This window comes from Ahaetulla prasina, chromosome 1, assembly GCF_028640845.1.
Source record: "Ahaetulla prasina isolate Xishuangbanna chromosome 1, ASM2864084v1, whole genome shotgun sequence".
In the NCBI taxonomy this organism is placed as follows: Eukaryota; Metazoa; Chordata; class Lepidosauria; order Squamata; family Colubridae; genus Ahaetulla; species Ahaetulla prasina.
Window position 1 is genome coordinate 372,754,117 of NC_080539.1, and position 17,943 is coordinate 372,772,059.

At 43.0% G+C, this 17,943-nt stretch overlaps 1 protein-coding gene across 3 annotated transcripts in view; it reads left to right on the plus strand.

Moving 5' to 3' along the window:
• The window catches only part of CHAF1A (chromatin assembly factor 1 subunit A), a 58,053-nt gene that overhangs the window by 5,071 nt on the left and 35,039 nt on the right, over nt 1-17,943 (plus strand). For all 3 annotated transcript variants that reach the window (XM_058163610.1, XM_058163608.1, XM_058163609.1), the window contains exons 3-8: nt 1,220-1,986; nt 8,616-8,672; nt 12,630-12,871; nt 13,749-13,809; nt 13,989-14,057; nt 15,556-15,782. In XM_058163610.1, the coding sequence (XP_058019593.1) occupies nt 1,220-1,986; nt 8,616-8,672; nt 12,630-12,871; nt 13,749-13,809; nt 13,989-14,057; nt 15,556-15,782 (1,423 nt within the window). The remainder of the gene's footprint in view (nt 1-1,219; nt 1,987-8,615; nt 8,673-12,629; nt 12,872-13,748; nt 13,810-13,988; nt 14,058-15,555; nt 15,783-17,943) is intronic.

Sequence of the window (17,943 nt, forward strand, 5' to 3'; positions counted from 1 at the left end):
ATGATATGTGTGATAGTCCATCTAAAGAAAAAGGTTGTGAATTAGTTTTAAGACCATTTGGTTGCCTTCTTGAGATAAAGAAGGCAACCAAATGGTGTTAAGACTAATTCACAACTAATTCATAGTAGTCTTTTTTTAATTAAGCATTTGTACAAGGGTGATAAATGTTGACAACTTCTCCCAGCTTCCATTCATGATTCCCAGAGTGACATTTTCCTTTCTCAGAGGAGCTTGTAGCTTTTAGTGGAACATTATTTTTCCACTGCAAGATTCCTTTATTGATCAGATGTCAAGAGACTGTCCTGTGCCAGAAAGATATATATTTTGATGTAGGAATTATTAACATCATTACTTTTATATTCAGCCTTTTTATATAATTCAAGGTGGCAAACAGAGTAATAGCAATAGCACTTGGACTTATATACCGCTTTACAGCACTCTCTAAGCCAGGGCTGTTAAATTTGTGGCCAGATGCATCACGTGTTGGCCATGTCCATGCCCAGTTTAGTGAAAGGGAAAAAAGTCCCAATAAGTCACGTGACAGCATGAGTTTGACACCCCTACTCTAAGCGGTTTACAGAGTCAGATATTGGTCCCAACAATCTGGGTCTTCATTTTACTGACCTTGGGAAGATGGAAGGCTGAGTCAACCTTGAAACTGTCCGGATCGAACTACTGGCAGTGGGCAGAATTAGCCTGCAATGCTGCATTCTAACCGGTGTGTCATCACGGTTTATGAACATACCTAATATCCTTATTTTCCCAAGTACAACAACCCTATGAGGTGAGTTGTGCTGAAAGAGACTGGCCCAAAGTCAGCTTTCATGCCGAAGGAATCAAGTACTTTAATGTATGCAAAGCTCACTAACCCATATAGGAAATAGTGTGATGATGCTGGTTGTTCAGTTTTCCATTTTTATGAAGGAGATGGACCTGCATGTTACACATAAATAATTTGAGATAGGAAATAAAAATCAGTTGTAAACTACCCCATGGATTGAGCTGATAAAACAATGGATACCCCTGCTGATTGCAATTATTATTATTTTAAAATAATTGTTGACTATTTTATGATGTTTGTGAATTGGTTTCTTTTAAACTGGTTTTATCAGATTGTTGCTTTTATCTGTTGTGAGCTGCCCAGAGTGGCTTAGATGAGATGGGCAGCCGTACAAGTTAAATAATAATAATATTCATTTTATTGATCTTATTATTCCAGCTCGATTGCCCTTCAAGCGCTTGAATCCCATACCAAAGGAGAAAAACGACACAAACCCCGAAGTGAAAAAAGCCAGGAGCGTGCAGATCGCCCTCGACCAAAACACGACCTACCCTGCCTCGCCGCATCCATTTTCGGAAAATGTGGAAAACAGTTGCGAGGAAGAAACGGAATCCCCTGTTCCAAAACTGGTTAATGGCAAGGGTCCCCTGGATAACTTTGTGCAGAAAAGTGTAAAAAATGATACAAGTCAGTCTCGGCTCTTCATAGACTTGACGGACGACCCTCCTCACAGACGGGATGAGAACACGGGTCGTACCAAGTCCAGCATCAGAGTAGCATCTCCTGGGGAAACCACAAAGGAGAAAGAAGGCCAGGCCGCATCCCCAAATTCCTCTTGCAACGCCCAGGAGGTGGATCCTTGCTTAGAAACCGGCTTCAATGTAACAGATAAGGAATTACCAAGAGAGGCATCCGCCGAGATAGAAACTAATATTTCCACGGAGGATAGACCTCAGAATGTCATATTTGAACGGAAAATGCCAGTCGTGGTTCTGGAGGACATCTTGGCCACCCGATCTCCTCAAGCTGCGGCTTTGGAAAGGAGCGAAAATTCTGAAAACGAAACCATGGAATCTTGTCCCGAAGGGGACACGCCGTGTACAAATTCCTCCTCAAGTTCCCTCTCTCTTACCAGCTCCCCTGAGTCACGGGCGACCAAGGAGCACAGTGTTAATCCTCTAGCTGCTTCAACACCGGTGTGGAAGGTTGGTATCAGCTTCAGGAAAGCCACATTATGGTCAGTATTGCAGGTAGTCCTCGACTTAACAACCGTTAACAGTTTAGTGACCCGTTCAAAGTTACAGAAGCACCCGTTTTTCACACTTAGGGCCGTTGAAGCATCGCCACAGTCACGTGATCAAAACTAAGCCGTTTGGCAACTGACTCATATTTACAACGGTCGCAGTGCCCCAGGGTCACGTGATCCCCTTTTGCGACCTTCTGACAAGCAAAGTCAATGGGGAAGCCAGATTCACTTAACAACCGTGTTACTAACTTAACAACTGCAGTGATTCACTTAACAACTAGAAAAATGGGGCAAAACTCAATTGTCTCACTTAGCAATGGAGGTTTTGGGGTCAACTGTGGTCGTACGTCAAGGACTACCTGTATAATTTGTTTGGACAATGTGGAAATAAACTTTTCTCAGCATTTCTTTGGAGAGAATTGGCTGTTTTTGCTAACTCTTTTGCCTTTGTCATTTATCTGTTTTTAAAACAGATTGTGCTTTTGGGCTTGACTCACAATCACAAATTGATTTAAGTTACAGTGGGATTGGGGGGGAAAAATGACTTGCACCTGGTCTTCACACTTACGACCGTTGTAGCATCCCCATGGTCACATGATCAAAATACAGGCACTTGGCAACCAGCGTGTATTTATGATAGTTGCACTGTCCTGGGGTCATGTGACTTCCATTTGCAACCATCCCAGCTGATTTCCAGCAAGGAAAGTCAATAGTTGTTGTTTTTTAATTTACATTTATATCCCACCCTTCTCCGAAGACTCAGGGCGGCTTACAGTGTATAAGGCAGTTGCTCAATGACCTCATGATTCACTTAATAACTGCAGTGATTTGCTGAACAAACACGGTAAAATTAGGCGTGAGTCAACTGCCTTGCTTAGCAGTGGAAATTCTGATCTCTACTGTCATGAGAACTATCTATTTAGATAAAAATAGTTGGATATTGCCATTTTACAGTTTTTCTCTGGGTAATATAAATACACATCCAATTATAATAAGAATTTTTAAAAAACAAAAGTTGCTTTTAAATATCAAATAATAAATTACAATGGTTTGGCTTACTGTAGCAATTTAACTTGACCCTTAAATTAACCTATTTTCTTAATTTGCACAATACATTAATTCAGGATGGATTGGTTTAATCAGCATTATGTCTCATGATATAAGCAGCCACATTGATAGATTTTTTTTTTCTGCATGACAATCTTTCTGGGTGAAGTAAAACAATTGTTCAAATGAAGTTGAAGGGAGCAAATACTGAATATACTGCCACAGTTTTATACAGAGGAAAAGCTTTCTTGACAAGTATTTGAACAGTTACAAGGCAACTACTCATGAAATGCCTGATTGTTGCTTAGTAAATTCCTGCACATTCTTCTCTAAATTATTGGAAATAGGTTTGGAAGGCTCTAAAGAGGAACCTATCAGTCAGAATAGAGCTTGAAGGGACCTTGGAGGTCTTCTAGTCCAACTCCCTGCTTCCTATACAATTTAAGACAAGTGGCTGTCCAGTCTCTTCTTAAAAGCCTGTTGCACGAACAGAAGCCTGCTAAGATAATATGGGATATAATGAATTTTTTTCACTTGGAAATAGATTTTGGCTTCTTCCTAAGGGAAGGAAAGTGCTGACAGATCTTTTATGAAAGGGGTGAACAGTTTTACAAGATTGTGTACTTTTTAGGAATTGAAAACATTTAATCCTTGACTTAATGAACACAATCGAGCCCAAAATTTGTGTTAACTGAAAAATTTGTTACGTGAGTTTGGCTTCATTTTATGCCTTCTCACCATATTTGTTAAGTGAATTACTGCAGTTCTTATATTAGTAACCTAGTTGTTCAGTGAACCTGGCTTCCCCATTCTCTTTGCTTGTCAGAAAAAGGGGAACACAGAACCCCGGGACGCTGCACCTGTCGTAAATATGAGCCTGCTGCAAGTTTCTACAGATTTTGATCATGTGAGTCAGTTGTCAAGCATCCAAATGTAAATCACATGACCACAGGGATGCTGCAATGGTCGTAAGTGTGAAAAATGGTCATCAGTCACTTTTTTCAGTGCTGTTGTAACTTCAGTCACTAAATGAACTGTTGTAAGTCGAGGACTACCTGTAATACGGAATGGAAATGTTTTTACAGTAGCACACAGGATTAGGAAACTATGAAAACTGAGCCCTTCTGTATGATAACAACTTATTAAATTTATTTGCTGCCTGACTCCCAGCAATTGAAACTGCTCAGAGTTTGAGCTGGCCTCAAATCTATTGTTCCTATTACTGGATTTGATCTGGAGAATGAGAGTGGATTTTAGGGCAGAAGAAGGAAGGAATACGGTTTGAAATTCCGCCTATGAAAATCTGCAGTGGAGGAGGTGTATTGTATTAATGAAGTAGGTGTGTGTTTGTGTGTCCACTCACCTTCAGTCAATGTTGACTCTTGATGGCTGCCTGGATAAATCTCTGCAGTCTTCTTGGCGAAAATTCAGAAATGGTTTTCCATTGCCTCCTTCCTAGGGTTAAAAGTGACTGGTCCAAGGTCACCCAAAAAGCCAGGACTAGAACTCACAATCTCCTGGTTTCTAGCCTGGTATTTTAACTACCACACTAAACTGGTTCTTGATATAGCATCAGTATTCATAAAAGAAAAATTAACACAGTAAGTGGGCCCCATTGAGAACAAAGGCTCAAAATCTTCCGTTCCCCTGGAGTAAACCCCCAGGGAAATTTCCACAGAACTAGCTGTTCCACAGAACAGATGCCATGTGGGCGTGATAGGGAAGGAAACAATCCAAAGTGAACAGCTTGTGGTGTGGAATTTCCTTGATTATGGCCATTAAGTGCTATCTATAGATAACTTCTAGTGGAATAATGTGACTTGATAGTTTTTAAAATTATTTCAGGAAACAATTTGGAAATTCCTTTGTAGGAATGTCTGAGCTACCAGCCAGAAATTACTAGGTGAAGAGTAAGAGGATTGTATGCTATTATGCAGTTTGATATGTTTGGGTTTAAGTCCTTATTAGGCCTTGTTATAATATCCACACTTTCTATACAGAACTCAACAGACGTATCCTCTCTACAAGTAGTCCTTGGCTTATGACCACAATTGAGCCCGAAATTTCTGTTGCTAAGCAAGGCAGTTGCCTCATTTTACAACATTTTTGGTGACAGTTAAGTGAATCTGTGCAGTTATTAAATGAATCATGTGGTCATTAAGCAAATCTGGTTTCCCCCATTGCCTTTGCTTGTCAGAAGCCGGCTGGGAAATGGTGATCACGTGACCCCGGGACAGGGCAACCGTCATGAATACACACCGGTTGCCAAGCATCCAAATTCTAATCACATGACCATGGAGATTAAACATGAAAAATGGCCCTGTCACTTTTTTCACTGCTGTTATAACTTAGAATGGTCACTAAATGGTTGCAAGTTGAGGACTGTGGAAAGCACGAAGCCCAGTTACTAAATGTATCCCCGTACAATGTGAAATGAAATTTATATAGAAGGCATCTACTTCTGACTAGTATACATCTATGGCTGTATTTCGCAGTGCCTAAACCATACTTTTTGCTTCTTAAAACCTTCCCTTTATATCATAAACACTCAAAGGCTTGAAAATTAGCTACTTAAAATTATCCCTAACCTAGCTCCATAAGCAAATAGGCAGCTGGATCCACTGTATATGAGCCAAGGTTCACTCGCTGCTGACTTAGTGTATTGCATAAATTGGGGTGTTGCATATCAACTTCTCCAAAGTAGTCCTGTATAGCTGTGTGTTTGTGTGTTTTAAAAAACTTCTCTGTTTTGTTGTTATTGGGTCTCTGAACTGCCTGTGTAACGTGGCATGTTACCCATTGTATATGTGTGTGGTTTTGTTTTGTTTTTTAAAGATACCTATTACCGGTATGTCATTAAACTCTCCAGCTAATACTTAAAATGCCCTGTATTGTTTTTGGGAAGTAGTTTATTCACAAGCCTTTGGGATTTGTTTGTTGCTCTTCCTTAGCTGGAAACAAAGTCCTGAATTGTTCTGTTGGCCAAAACTTAGTTAATTGGCAAGTCTTGTTTTCTTGATTTCAAATAAGAATGGGAAAGTTTTGGAGGGAAGCTGTGGTGCCAGTACAATTTGCAGTTGTGGCAATTGTAAATTGGTTTACTGCCTATTTTGTTGTTGTTCTGGAATTCATGGACTGGAGTTAACAACCTTTATGGAAAGAATTGGAGAAGATTCTTACTTTGGTATAAATTCAGATCAAATTGTGTTGGGTTAGTTCTGTGCTGCTCCAGAAATATACCTCTTTTACTGACCCTGTTTAAAGTTAAAAGATTTAAAGTTAAAGGGTATGTTTTCTTGTGTTTATTCTATCCAACTAGAATTGGGAGGCAGGGTTATTTTTTCATTTGAAAGATAACCAGAATAGCAATCTTCAAATGTTGCAGAACCTCCATCCTTTCATAACCCTCCAAAATGTTCAAATTTAAACCCTATTGCAAATAAGTATTTTTACTTTGCCTGTTTGCCATGATGATAAAATGAAACTTGTATTTATTCATATATATATATATTAGATTCACTTTACAGCCGTGACGACTCAGCTTATGACTGTTATAAAAATGGTTGTAAGCTTGAGTCCAGTAAGTTGGTACCTCGACTTACGACCCCAACGACTTAACGATCAAAATTCCTGGCTCCATTGTAGTCATAAATTGAAGGCTCCCTGTAGCTGCTAAATAAGAATTATGGGAGATGTAGTCCCAACCCATCTCTGATTGAGGAGGGCTTTTAGGTTTTCTTATCCATGTTGCAGGACTGAAATTCATTGCAGACCTCATATGTCAAAGTTACTTTTTTAATCGCCTTACCTAAAATTGTGGTTTTTTTTAATGCTAGGATTTCGGAAGATAGGTAGAAAAGAATGGGTCTAACCCAGGGGTCTGCAAACTTGGCTCTTTTAAGACTTGTGGACTTCAACCCCCAAAGTTCCTCAGTCAGCAAAGCAAAGCTGGTCCACAAGTCCACAAGTCTTAAAAGAGCCAAGTTTGCAGATCCCTGGTCTAACCTCACCTGACTCTACCCTCAGTGTTTCTCTGTGCTTCCTCTGTTTTCCTAAAATAAAGATGAGGAATTCAGATCACAGCATTCTGCCATAATACAGCTGTCCATCTTTTATTGTTGTTAGTTGTGAAGTCGTGTCCGACCCATTGGGTTCCTCCAGGTCTTCCTGTCCTCTACCATCCTCTGGAGTCCATTTAAGCTCACACCGACTGCTTCAGTGACTCCATCCAGCCACCTCGTTCTCTGTCGTCCCCTTTTGCCCTCCATCTTTCCCAGCATTAGGCTCTTCTCCAGTAGTCCTTCCTTTTCATTAGGTGGCCAAAGTATTTGAGTTTCATCTTCAGGATCTGGCCTTCTAAAGAGCACTCAGGGTTGATCTCCTCTAGGACTGACCGGTTGGATCGCCTTGGAGTCCAAGGGACTCGCAGGAGTCTTCTCCAGCACCATAGTTCAAAGGTCATATTTAAACATGCCAAAAATGACTCTTTGGTCTTACACTTCATGCTAAACCAGGAGTCCCCAATACCTGGGCCACAGCTGTTCTGTCCCCCCTCGCCTCCGCTCGAGCGATGGCTTAATTAGCCAGCACTGTCAGCTCTGGCAGCAAACTAGCGAGCGTCTGCCAAGTGGCTCTGTTATCTCCCTTGAGGCCGATGAGTCACCCAGGAACAAACAGTACTTCAGCTCTTAGTTAAGCAGTTGATTTGCCTGCTACGAAGGGGCATAGCAGCTCTCGCTGGTTTTATATCCTGTGGGGTGTGGCTCTATGACTCAGCACTTCCTAGGCTTGCCCCACCCCTGCTTCTGTTGTTCCCGCCTCTCCTGCCTACGAAACCTAGGGTCCAGCCAGGCCTGATTGCCATCAGCTGGGTCTGGAGGTGTGGCCTGCGGGGGGGGGGAAGAGTCAGGGGAAAAGAGTCAGGGGACGGAGGCCTCGTTATCTCCTCCACCTGGCCTGCCTCTGGCTCCTGGAGCCGATCCAGGGAAGCCGGTGCTACAGAGGTAAGTCCTGACAGCCCTTCCCCCTCACTTTCCAAGTCACTTTCTGGCAGGAGGCCCGGCTCGGGGGGCGCAGACACAACAACGGCCCACTACAGGCCTGTGGCCTTTTCGGAATTGGGCCACATGAGTGGTTGGCTGGAGTGCACATATACATGCAGCTCAACGTGCTTGAGTAGTGGGGGCTGGCGGACAATCTCATGTGTGCGCGCCAGCCCACCACTTCTGCAAGGGGCAGCACATGGCCCAGCTCCCCTCTTCTCCACCCTCCAGGTGGACTGCCAAGCTGCAACAGTTGGTGAACCACTGAACCACAAGTCCCTTAATCATGGTTTGTTGAATTACGCTATAAGTTACAGCTTGCCGAAGGACAGGCCTTTCATAACCCCAGACACCTCATTACCTGAGTCCTTCGGGAGAAGGGCGGTATAAAAATCAAATAAAATAAATTACGGTTTGTGCTCTGTATAAGTCCTAGTCTCGGTTTTGATTGCTTAAAGAAAAGTTGATGGCGTAACCTGCTCCATCTTTCCCGTTTCAGGCCTCTCCAAAGGTCCATCGAAGTTCTGAGGAGAAGGAGAAACTGAAGCTGCAGAGGGTGAGACGATTCCACTGACTAACTAAATTTACTCGCTGAAAAGCGAGAGTGCAGGCTTAAGAAAGTGATGCGGAAGACAGTAATAAATGGTTTTAATGACAGTATTTCTTTGGTCATCACGAAAGCAGCCTGAGGGTTCTTTTTTTTTTTTTTGAAATAAAGCTTTCGTGAAAACCCATTAAAATTTGAGCTACTTTAATTACCAGTCATCATCCTAGAAAAGAATTATCTCTGGTTGCTAAGAGATGATGACACATCACCAAGTGACTTTGGCACTGGCTGTTCAAGCACAGAAGCCTGAGAAATGCCTGCATTAATGAGTAACAGAGATTTTCTACTTTTTTTGAGGTCTGGAGTGCTGGTTCCAGAGTGTTTTATCATGCATGCGCATCCCTAATAAATTGTAAATTTTGTCCGCTGAAACAGCAGAGCTGCAGGCAGAAAAAGTCCTAATTTCTATGCCGACATATCCAGCTAGACCAGAAAAGATTTAAATTCTGGGGAAGACTATTAAATCAAGGGAATGTGGCTTGACTTAAAAGGCCACCATCCCATATCTTCCAGGTGTTTATGGCTAAAATGCTACTTTGGAAGCATAATCAAAGTTGGTGTGTGTCACAGCTGTTTCTGGATTTGGCAATATCCAGGAACAAGTGGGGCATGGCATGTTTTAGTCTATTTGGGGGTTGGAGGTTGCAGTGATTGGATGGTGTAATTTCCAATCAAATCAAGGTACCTCCTAAACTGACTACTTAAAGCAGGGGTCAGCAACCTGCAGCTCTAGAGCTGCATGTGGCTCTTTCACCCCTCTGCTGCAACTCCCTGTCACCCAAAATATGCGTTACAACTGCCAATGTGCGACACCCGCCGGCATATGATTTATTGAGCTTTTCAACCTCCGGTAGGCCAACCATGGATAAATCCAAGAAAAAAAAGTTTCAGAAGAAAACAGAACTTTTGTGGCCGCTCAAGAAATATTCAGGCACGGGAAGGATTTTGTGGCTCCTGGTGTTTTCTTTTCTTTGGGAAATGGGTCCAAATGGCTCTTTGAGTGTTTAAGGTTGCAGACCCTTGACTTAAAGAAATGACCTTTGTTTCTATTCGAACTTCATTTGAAGCCATTGTTGGGCCTCTTGCTAGAAATGGAAAGAAATGAAGATTTAATTTTGGGATTTGATGATTTGCACAGGTTATAGAAATACTGTTCATTGTTGGTTTTAGAATAAGAGGTCAATGTATTTTATACATTGCATCCATACATTGCCTTGTATTTTATATCTGCATCTGTACCGAAGGAAGTTGGGAATTATTATTTCTTTTCCTTCTTTTGCATTCATGATTTTGCTTACTTACTTTTTAATCTCTCTTTTGCTTTTTGTATTTTATCACTTGCTGAAAGTTAATACGTTTTTTTTCTAAAGCAAGACTCCTCCTTGAGGAAACTATAGGAGTAATTATTTGAGAAGTAATGGGATGGAAGGACAGGTTGAAATGAGCTTCAGAGTCCTGTGAAAACTTCCTGCTATTAGAATGATAAGGTTAAGAATATATTTAGTGCCAAGGAAGGCGAGGATTGGCAGAATGTTATACCATGAAACAAAATTTGTAACCCCTTTTAACTTACTTATTTCTTTGTTTCAATATTAACAAAGTGACAGTGTTCTTCTGAGTCTTTCCCACCTTCCAGCTACAGTAGCCATGTTATTTCCCACAGCTATAAAAACAGAATTAAAAAAAAAGTAGCAAACCAGGAAAGGATTTTGAAGGTTTTTGAAGATTTTTGAAAGGATTTTGCCCTATACATTGTAAGCCGCCCTGAGTCTTCGGAGAAGGGCGGGATATAAATGTAAACAAAAAATAAAATAAAAGGTGGCAACTATGCTAATACTTCTTTCAAGATTTCCCAGTGTAAATAAAAATTTCATTTTAATTTTGAAGGACAGATAATTTAAAAAAGGGGATAGAATGAATAGATAGTTGTGCAAGTTTAAACCTTGACATTGGGTTATATCGGGGGTGAAATGCTCCCTGTTCGGACCGGATTGCCTGATCCGGTTGCAATGGCGATGGGTGGTTTGGAGAACCAGTAGCAAAAATCCCTGCCCCCCGCCCCGCCCGCCCAGCTGAGCTGCGCGATCATCAGAGGGTGTTTTTTTTACTTTTAAATTTTTTTTTTCTTCAGCCGAAAAAATGCTTTTAAAAGTAAAAAAAAAAGCCTCTGATGATCGTGCAGCTCAGCTGGGATCGTCAGAGTCTTTTAAAAGCATTTTTTTACATCCTCTGCGTCCAAAGAGGTTGTAGAAAAAATGCTTTTAAAAGTTAAAAAAAAAGGTTAGCCTCGCCCATCCAGTCACATTACCCCCTCCCACCAAGCCACGCCCACAGAACTGGTAGTAAGAAATTTAACATTTCACCCCTGGGTTATATTATAGTACTTCCTTCCTTCCTGAGCAGGGGTTTGGACTAGAAGACCTCCAAGGTCCCTTTCAACTCTGTTATTCTGGTACCTATAATATGGAAAGTTTTATTTATTCTATCTATGAACACGCTAGCAATCTCCACTTAATAACCTTTTGTTCAGTGACCAAAGGCAAGGAACGTTGTGGGTCCCATCCCCAAGGGGGATACACCTGGTGGGACCCAGAAGAAGGGCCTTCCCCATGGTGGCTCCCTCTCTCTAGAACAGGGGTCTGCAACCTTGGCTCTTTTAAGACTTGTGGACTGAGGAACTCTGGGAATTGAAGTCCACAAGTCTTAAAAGAGCTACGTTTGCAGACCCCTGTTCGAGAACATCATTCCCCCAGAGATTAGAACGTCGCCCACTCTAACTCTCTTCCAGGCCTGGGGATGAAGCCCATTAAATGGCTCATGTGATCTGCTGTTGCCGGGACGGGGGTGTGTGAGGGGCTATTATATTATTTTGTTAATTTATTATATGATTCTCTCTTTTATTAGTTTTATTGTTTTTTATATGAGGTTTTTATATACCTTGAGTCGCCATGTGTAAATAGGCGGCAATATAAATTTTCTAATCATAATGAAAAATAAAGTTACAACAGCACTGAATGAAGGGACTTACGACCATTCCTCTGTTCTGTCCGTTGCACCACCGACACAGTTACAAAAACAAAATTTGGGCCTGGATGCATTTATGACTGCATCATCCTCTTCTGATTTCCCTCCATTGGGCTCACCATCCTGGTCACGCACAGGGGATGAGCCTGGGAAACATACAGTAATGGAATTCAATTTTTTTTACTACTGGCTTGGTGGGCGTGGCAGGGGAAGGATACTGCAAAATCCCCATACCCACCGCACTCCTGGGGGAAGGATACTGCAAAATTCCCATGCCCACTCTGGGGCTAGTCAGAGGTGGTAAATGCCAGTTCTCCGAACTATTCAAAATTTCTGCTACTGGTTCTCCAGAACCTGCTGAATAGTACATCTGGAAACATACAGAAGTAGTTCTCGACTTAACAACCACAATCGGGATCAGAATTTCCATCGCTAAGCAAGGCAGTTAAGTGAGTCATGCTCGGTTTTGGGACTTGCTGTGGTTATTAAGTGAACCCCGTCAGTTAAATGAATCAAACGTTCATTAAGTGGATCCAGCTTCCTCCATTGACTTTGCTTGTTGGAAGGCAGATGCGAAGGTCACAAATGGTGATCACATGACCCCAGGGGCTTGCAAGCATCATAAATGTGAGTTAAGTGCCAAGCGTCCGAATATAAATCGCTTAACCATGGGGATGCTGCTATGGCTACAAGTCTGGGGACTGGTGATAAGTCACGTTTTTCAATGCAGTTGTAACTTCAAACAGTCACTAAAGGAATGATTGTAAGTTGAGGCAACCTGTTACCTGTTAACACATATTGCATTGCTCGACTGTGGGGGTACAACAGGATCAAGAATTCCTCCTAAAAGCCTTTTTTGGTCTTTTTTTCGTTTTTTTAAAGGACCAAGAGCGTGCGGAAAAACTTCAGAAGCTGGAAGCTACACGGGAGGAGAAGAGACAGCTGAAAAAGGAAGCCCAGGCTGCGAAGGAACGCGCCCGAGAGGAGGCGAAGAGGAAGAAAGAAGAAGAGAAGGAGCTGAAGGATAAAGAAAGGAGGGAGAAAAAGGAGAAAGATGAAAAAGAGAAAGCTGAAAAGCAACGCGCAAAAGAAGAAAAACGGAAAGAGAGGCAGGAAGCTCTGGAGTAAGTAAATTATAACATGGGATTGTCAATCAACATAGATTTCCCTTGTTCCGATTGGATAGGTTGTTGGGATTCTGCTAGCTGGACTTGGTTGCTGTTTTCTCTTGATATGATCACATTCTGCTGATTGGCTGATTTTCTATAATGGTGTTCGGAGTACCACTGATGGCCTGCCTGCCTGCCTGCCTGCCTGCCAGGGAGGGGTAAAGGGAGGCTACCATAGTCATATATCCCATGAGAGCTGCTGGCCTTTCCAAGGTCGCACCATGGAATGAATGCAACACTGTCCAGGTCACCAAGCCTGGGACTGTTACCAAGCCTGTTACAAAAACAATTTGTTTTGAATATAATTGGACAGTTATAGGATCATATTCTACTGATTGGCTGCTTTGCTTTAATGCTGCTCAGCGTATCACTGATGAGGACCTCCTCTCCTCCTCTCCTCCCTTCCCTTCCCTTCCCCCATGCCTTGCCTTGCCTTGCCTTGCCCTTTCCTTCCTTCCTTCCTTCCTTCCTTCCTTCCTTCCTTCCTTCCTTCCTTCCTTCCTTCCTTCCTTCCTTCCTTCCTTCTTCACATCTCACGCAAGTTGTGAGGTCCATTGCAATTTGCTGTCCAGTTGTGATGGATATTTGCTGCCTCTTGGACCACTTAATCGTAAAATGGATTTGAATTAAAATTAAAAATTCAAATGGAAGCTCCCACCCATCCCACCAAATGCCTTTAAACAAAGGATCTGCAAAATGTTCCTGGACTAGAATACCCTTACCCCAGCGTTTTGGGGTGTGGGAAATATTTAAGTCATGTCTGAACGGTCGCGATGCTTGTATTTTCGTAAAGCAGGATTACATTTTCCTGAACCTGGGCTTTATTTTGAAGGGCGAAATTAGAAGAGAAAAGAAAAAAGGAAGAAGAGAAACGCTTAAAAGAAGAAGAGAAGGTAAAACCAGAAGCACTTTCCTTTCTTCTCTTTCAGCAAGAATACAGAGCTCAAAAGGAAGCACTTTTGGACATCACACAATGTTTGCCTCCTTGTATTAGAGCAGGCTTTGTTTCCAGTGATGTTCTTAATCTCACGGATTGTAACATTTCTCCTTTTTTTCCACATTCTGAATCTAGCGCCTCAAAGCAGAAAAGGCTGAAATCACCCGGTTCTTTCAAAAACCAAAAACCCCGCTTGCTCCAAAAGTAAGTTTTCTAACCATTTCTGTATACCTTTGAGGTGTTTAAAACTATTTGTCCTTTTCCTGGGTAATATCATAAAATACTTGAACTAGAAGGTCATCATCCAGAGTTTCAGGAGCTACGAACAGAATTGTTGGGCAAAATAGCACAGCTATTGTAAAAAAATTTTTAATTTGAATTTATATCCCGCCCTTCTCCGAAGACTCAGGGCGGCTTACACTGTGTCAAGCAATAGTCTTCATCTATTTGTATATTTATATACAAAGTCAATTTATTGCCCCCAACAATCTGGGTCCTCATTTTACCTACCTTATAAAGGATGGAAGGCTGAGTCAACCTTGGGCCTGGTGGGACTTGAACCTGCAGTAATTGCAAGCAGCTGTGTTAATTTTACCAGTCTGAGCCACAGAGGCCCTTAATTTAGCTAAAATAAGAGGATTTAAGGGATGTGGTGGCTCAGTGGGTAAGACGCTGAGCTTGTCAATTGAAAGGTCGGCAGTTCAGCGGTTCGAATCCCTAGTGCTGCCGCGTAATGGGGTGAGCTCCCGTTCCTTGTCCCAGCTTCTGCCAACCTAGCAGTTCGAAAGCAGGTAAAAAATGCAAGTAGAAAAAATAGGGACCACCTTTGGTGGGAAGGGAACAGCGTTCCGTGCGCCTTTGGCGTTGAGTCATGCCGGCCACATGACCACGGAGACGTCTTCGGACAGCGCTGGCTCTTCGGCTTTGAAACGGAGATGAGCACCGCCCCCTAGAGTCGGGAACGACAAGCACGTATGTGCGAGGGGAACCTTTACCTTTACCTAAGAGGATTTGAGAAGTTGCAGGCCCATGTCCCCAGAGTCAGAATGTTGCACAACCTATCAGTATGAATAATCAATCTGCAATTTAAAAAAAAAAGGTAGGTAGTACTCGACTTACAACCACAATTGAGCCCAAAATTTCCATTGCTAAAGAAGGCAGTTGTTAAGTGAGCTTTGCCCCATTTTACGACCTTCCTTGTCACGGTTGTTAAGTGAATCACTGCAGTGAAGTTAGTAACATGGCTGTTAAGTGAACCTCGCTTCCCCCGTTGACTTTGCTGGTCAGAAAAGTTGCAAAAGATGGTCAGATGACCCCAAGACACTCCAACTGTCATAAATACGAATCGCTTTGCCAAGCATCTCCATCCATAAACAGAAGGATGCTGCAACGGTCGTAAGGGTGAAAAATTTGTTTCGTTCAATGTGTTATAACTTCGAACGGCCACTAAACAAATGGTCGTAAGTCGAGGTCCACCTGTAAGCACAATCAACTTGCAGTTTAAAAACAGCCTAAGGTGGCTGTGATGTGATGCTTCTTCACGGTTTGGGCTTTGCTTTAAGCAGCAAAAATGATGACCTCAGAATGGCAGCCTATATTTTTTGTTGAGTGTGTGATTCTTCTGGGCTTCAAGGACGAAACTTCCACCGTACGTTGCGTTCCAAGGGGAACCGCGTAACAAAGTTTTCCTCTTTGTTTGCAGACTCTGGCGGGCTGGTGTGGGAAGTTTGCTCCCTTTGAGATCAAGGAGAACATGGTCCTCGCTCCGCTTTGCCGGGTGCCCTTCGATCAGGAGCTCTCCGACCGAATGGACCTCTCCGTGGAAGAGCAGAGCTGCGAGCTTTCTTTCCTGGAAGAGCTGAAGAGTCGGGAGGCTAGGAAATCGGAGCCCACCCTTGCCTTCAGCCCCAGCGCTGACGGGGTTAACAGGTTAGCTACTCTTTTGGGAAAGGAGGCCTGTCCTAAGACCGATGTGGCTTTTTGCAAAACATTTTAGATAAAAAATAATAGTTCAGGAATAAAAGGAAAAACTTGTTACCAAAAGTAGGAATAAATGGGCAACTGGACTTTCTGGTTTTTCTTTGAAGACGTTTCACTTCTCATCCAAGAAGCTTCTTCAGCTCTGACTGCACGGCGGGGAACGGAAGGATTTATACTCCTTGCAGGCTGCTGGTCATTTGCATCATTTTAGAGAGCCCTTGAGGCCACTTGGACTTTTACTTGTGTCCTTGGGGTCAGCTGAGTGGTGCAAATGGGTGGGGAGCCTTCTTGGAACAGTGGAATGGTTGAGATGAGATGAGATGAGATGAGATGAGATGAGATGAGATGAGATGAGATGAGATGAGATGAGATGAAAGGGACCTTGGAGGTTTCTAGTTCAACTCCCTGCTTAGGCAGGAAACCCCACACCACTTCAGACACTTGTAGACTAGAGATAAATAGCAATAACTGTTGTGACTCGTCCTCCCTCCTCTCCTCAGCCGGGCCCCTCCCATCTCCAACCGGGCCTTTTATCAGAATCCGAGTCTGATAATGAAGATGAACGGCCTGTCATGCCTCCAGCCCCCGGCCCTGGCCCCATGCCCGGAGAGGATTCCAGGAGTGAAAGGACAAGGCCGATAAACCTCACTCATACAGCGTGTGTTCCTTTGGCTCAGCCTTCAGAACAGGAAGCCAACCAGGTGGTGGAATTACCCGGGCCTACTCCCTCTGACCCCTCCCTTTCCCAGACGCTGACAGCAGATCCAGCTGAAGACAATTCAGAGTGGGTGGATCCTCGCTTCCGGAGATCTGAGAGGCGACGCCAGCAGAAGGAAGGGTGGGGCAGGCCTGGATAAATGCTGAGTCATGGAGCCACACCCCCCAGCCTATATAAAAGACCTGCTTTTTGGCATTCCAACCTTGAGTCAAGCAAAGTCTTATCTAGTTTGCTAGTTGATATCGGACTCTATCGCTGAAATCACAACTTGGACTCCTGCCTGCCCTGATAAACCTCGAAGGAACTTGGCAAGCTACAGAAGCTTCGTTGCCAAGTTTGTCACGGACTTCCTTGACTCGCTCGTCGGAGTGGGAGTGGGACACGACAATAGCATTTAGACTTATATATTGCTTCACGGTGCTTTACTGCCCTCTCTAAGCGGTTCACAGAGTCAGCCTCTGGTCCCCAACAGACTGGGTCCTCATTATACCTACCTCGGAAGGACGGGGAAGGCTGAGTCAACCTTGAGCCTCGTGAGAATTGAACTGCCAAACTGCTGGCAGCCGGCAGTCAGCAGAAGTAGCTTGCAATGCTGCATTCTAACCACTGCATCACCGTAAGTGATGTCACTTCCCTTCCCATCTGTCTTAAAAAAAACAAAACAAGAAAGTCCAGTTGCCTCTTGATTAAAAAACAAAACAAAACACTTTTGGATCAACCATGACCTGGATGACTGAGAATCTCCATAGACAATCGGTGGAAATTGAACATTGGGCGCTATCTAACAAAATGAAATTCAACAGTGAAAAAAGTAAGGTTCTACATTTAGGCCAAAAAAACAAAATGCACCAGTACCGTATATGTGGTACCTTGCTCAATAGTAGTACCTGTGAGAGGGATCTTGGAGTCCTAGTGGATAACCATTTAGATATGAGCCAGCAGTGTGCAGCAGCTGTTAAAAAAGCCAACACAGTTCTGGGCTGCATAAACAGAGGGATAGAATCAAGATCACGTGAAGTGTTAGTGCCACTTTATAATGCCTTGGTAAGGCCACACTTGGAATATTGCATCCAGTTTTGGTCGCCACGATGTAAAAAAGATGTTGAGACTCTAGAAAGAGTGCAGAGAAGAGCAACAAAGATGATTAGGGGACTGGAGGATAAAACATATGAAGAACGGTTGCAGGAACTGGGTATGTCTAGTTTAACAAAAAGAAGGACTAGGGGAGACATGATAGCAGTGTTCCAATATCTCAGGGGCTGCCACAAAGAAGAGGGAGTCGGGCTGTTCTCCAAAGCACCTGAGGGTAGAACAAGAAGCAATGGGTGGAAACTGATCAAAGAAAGAAGCAACTTAGAACTAAGGAGAAATTTCCTGACAGTTAGAACAATT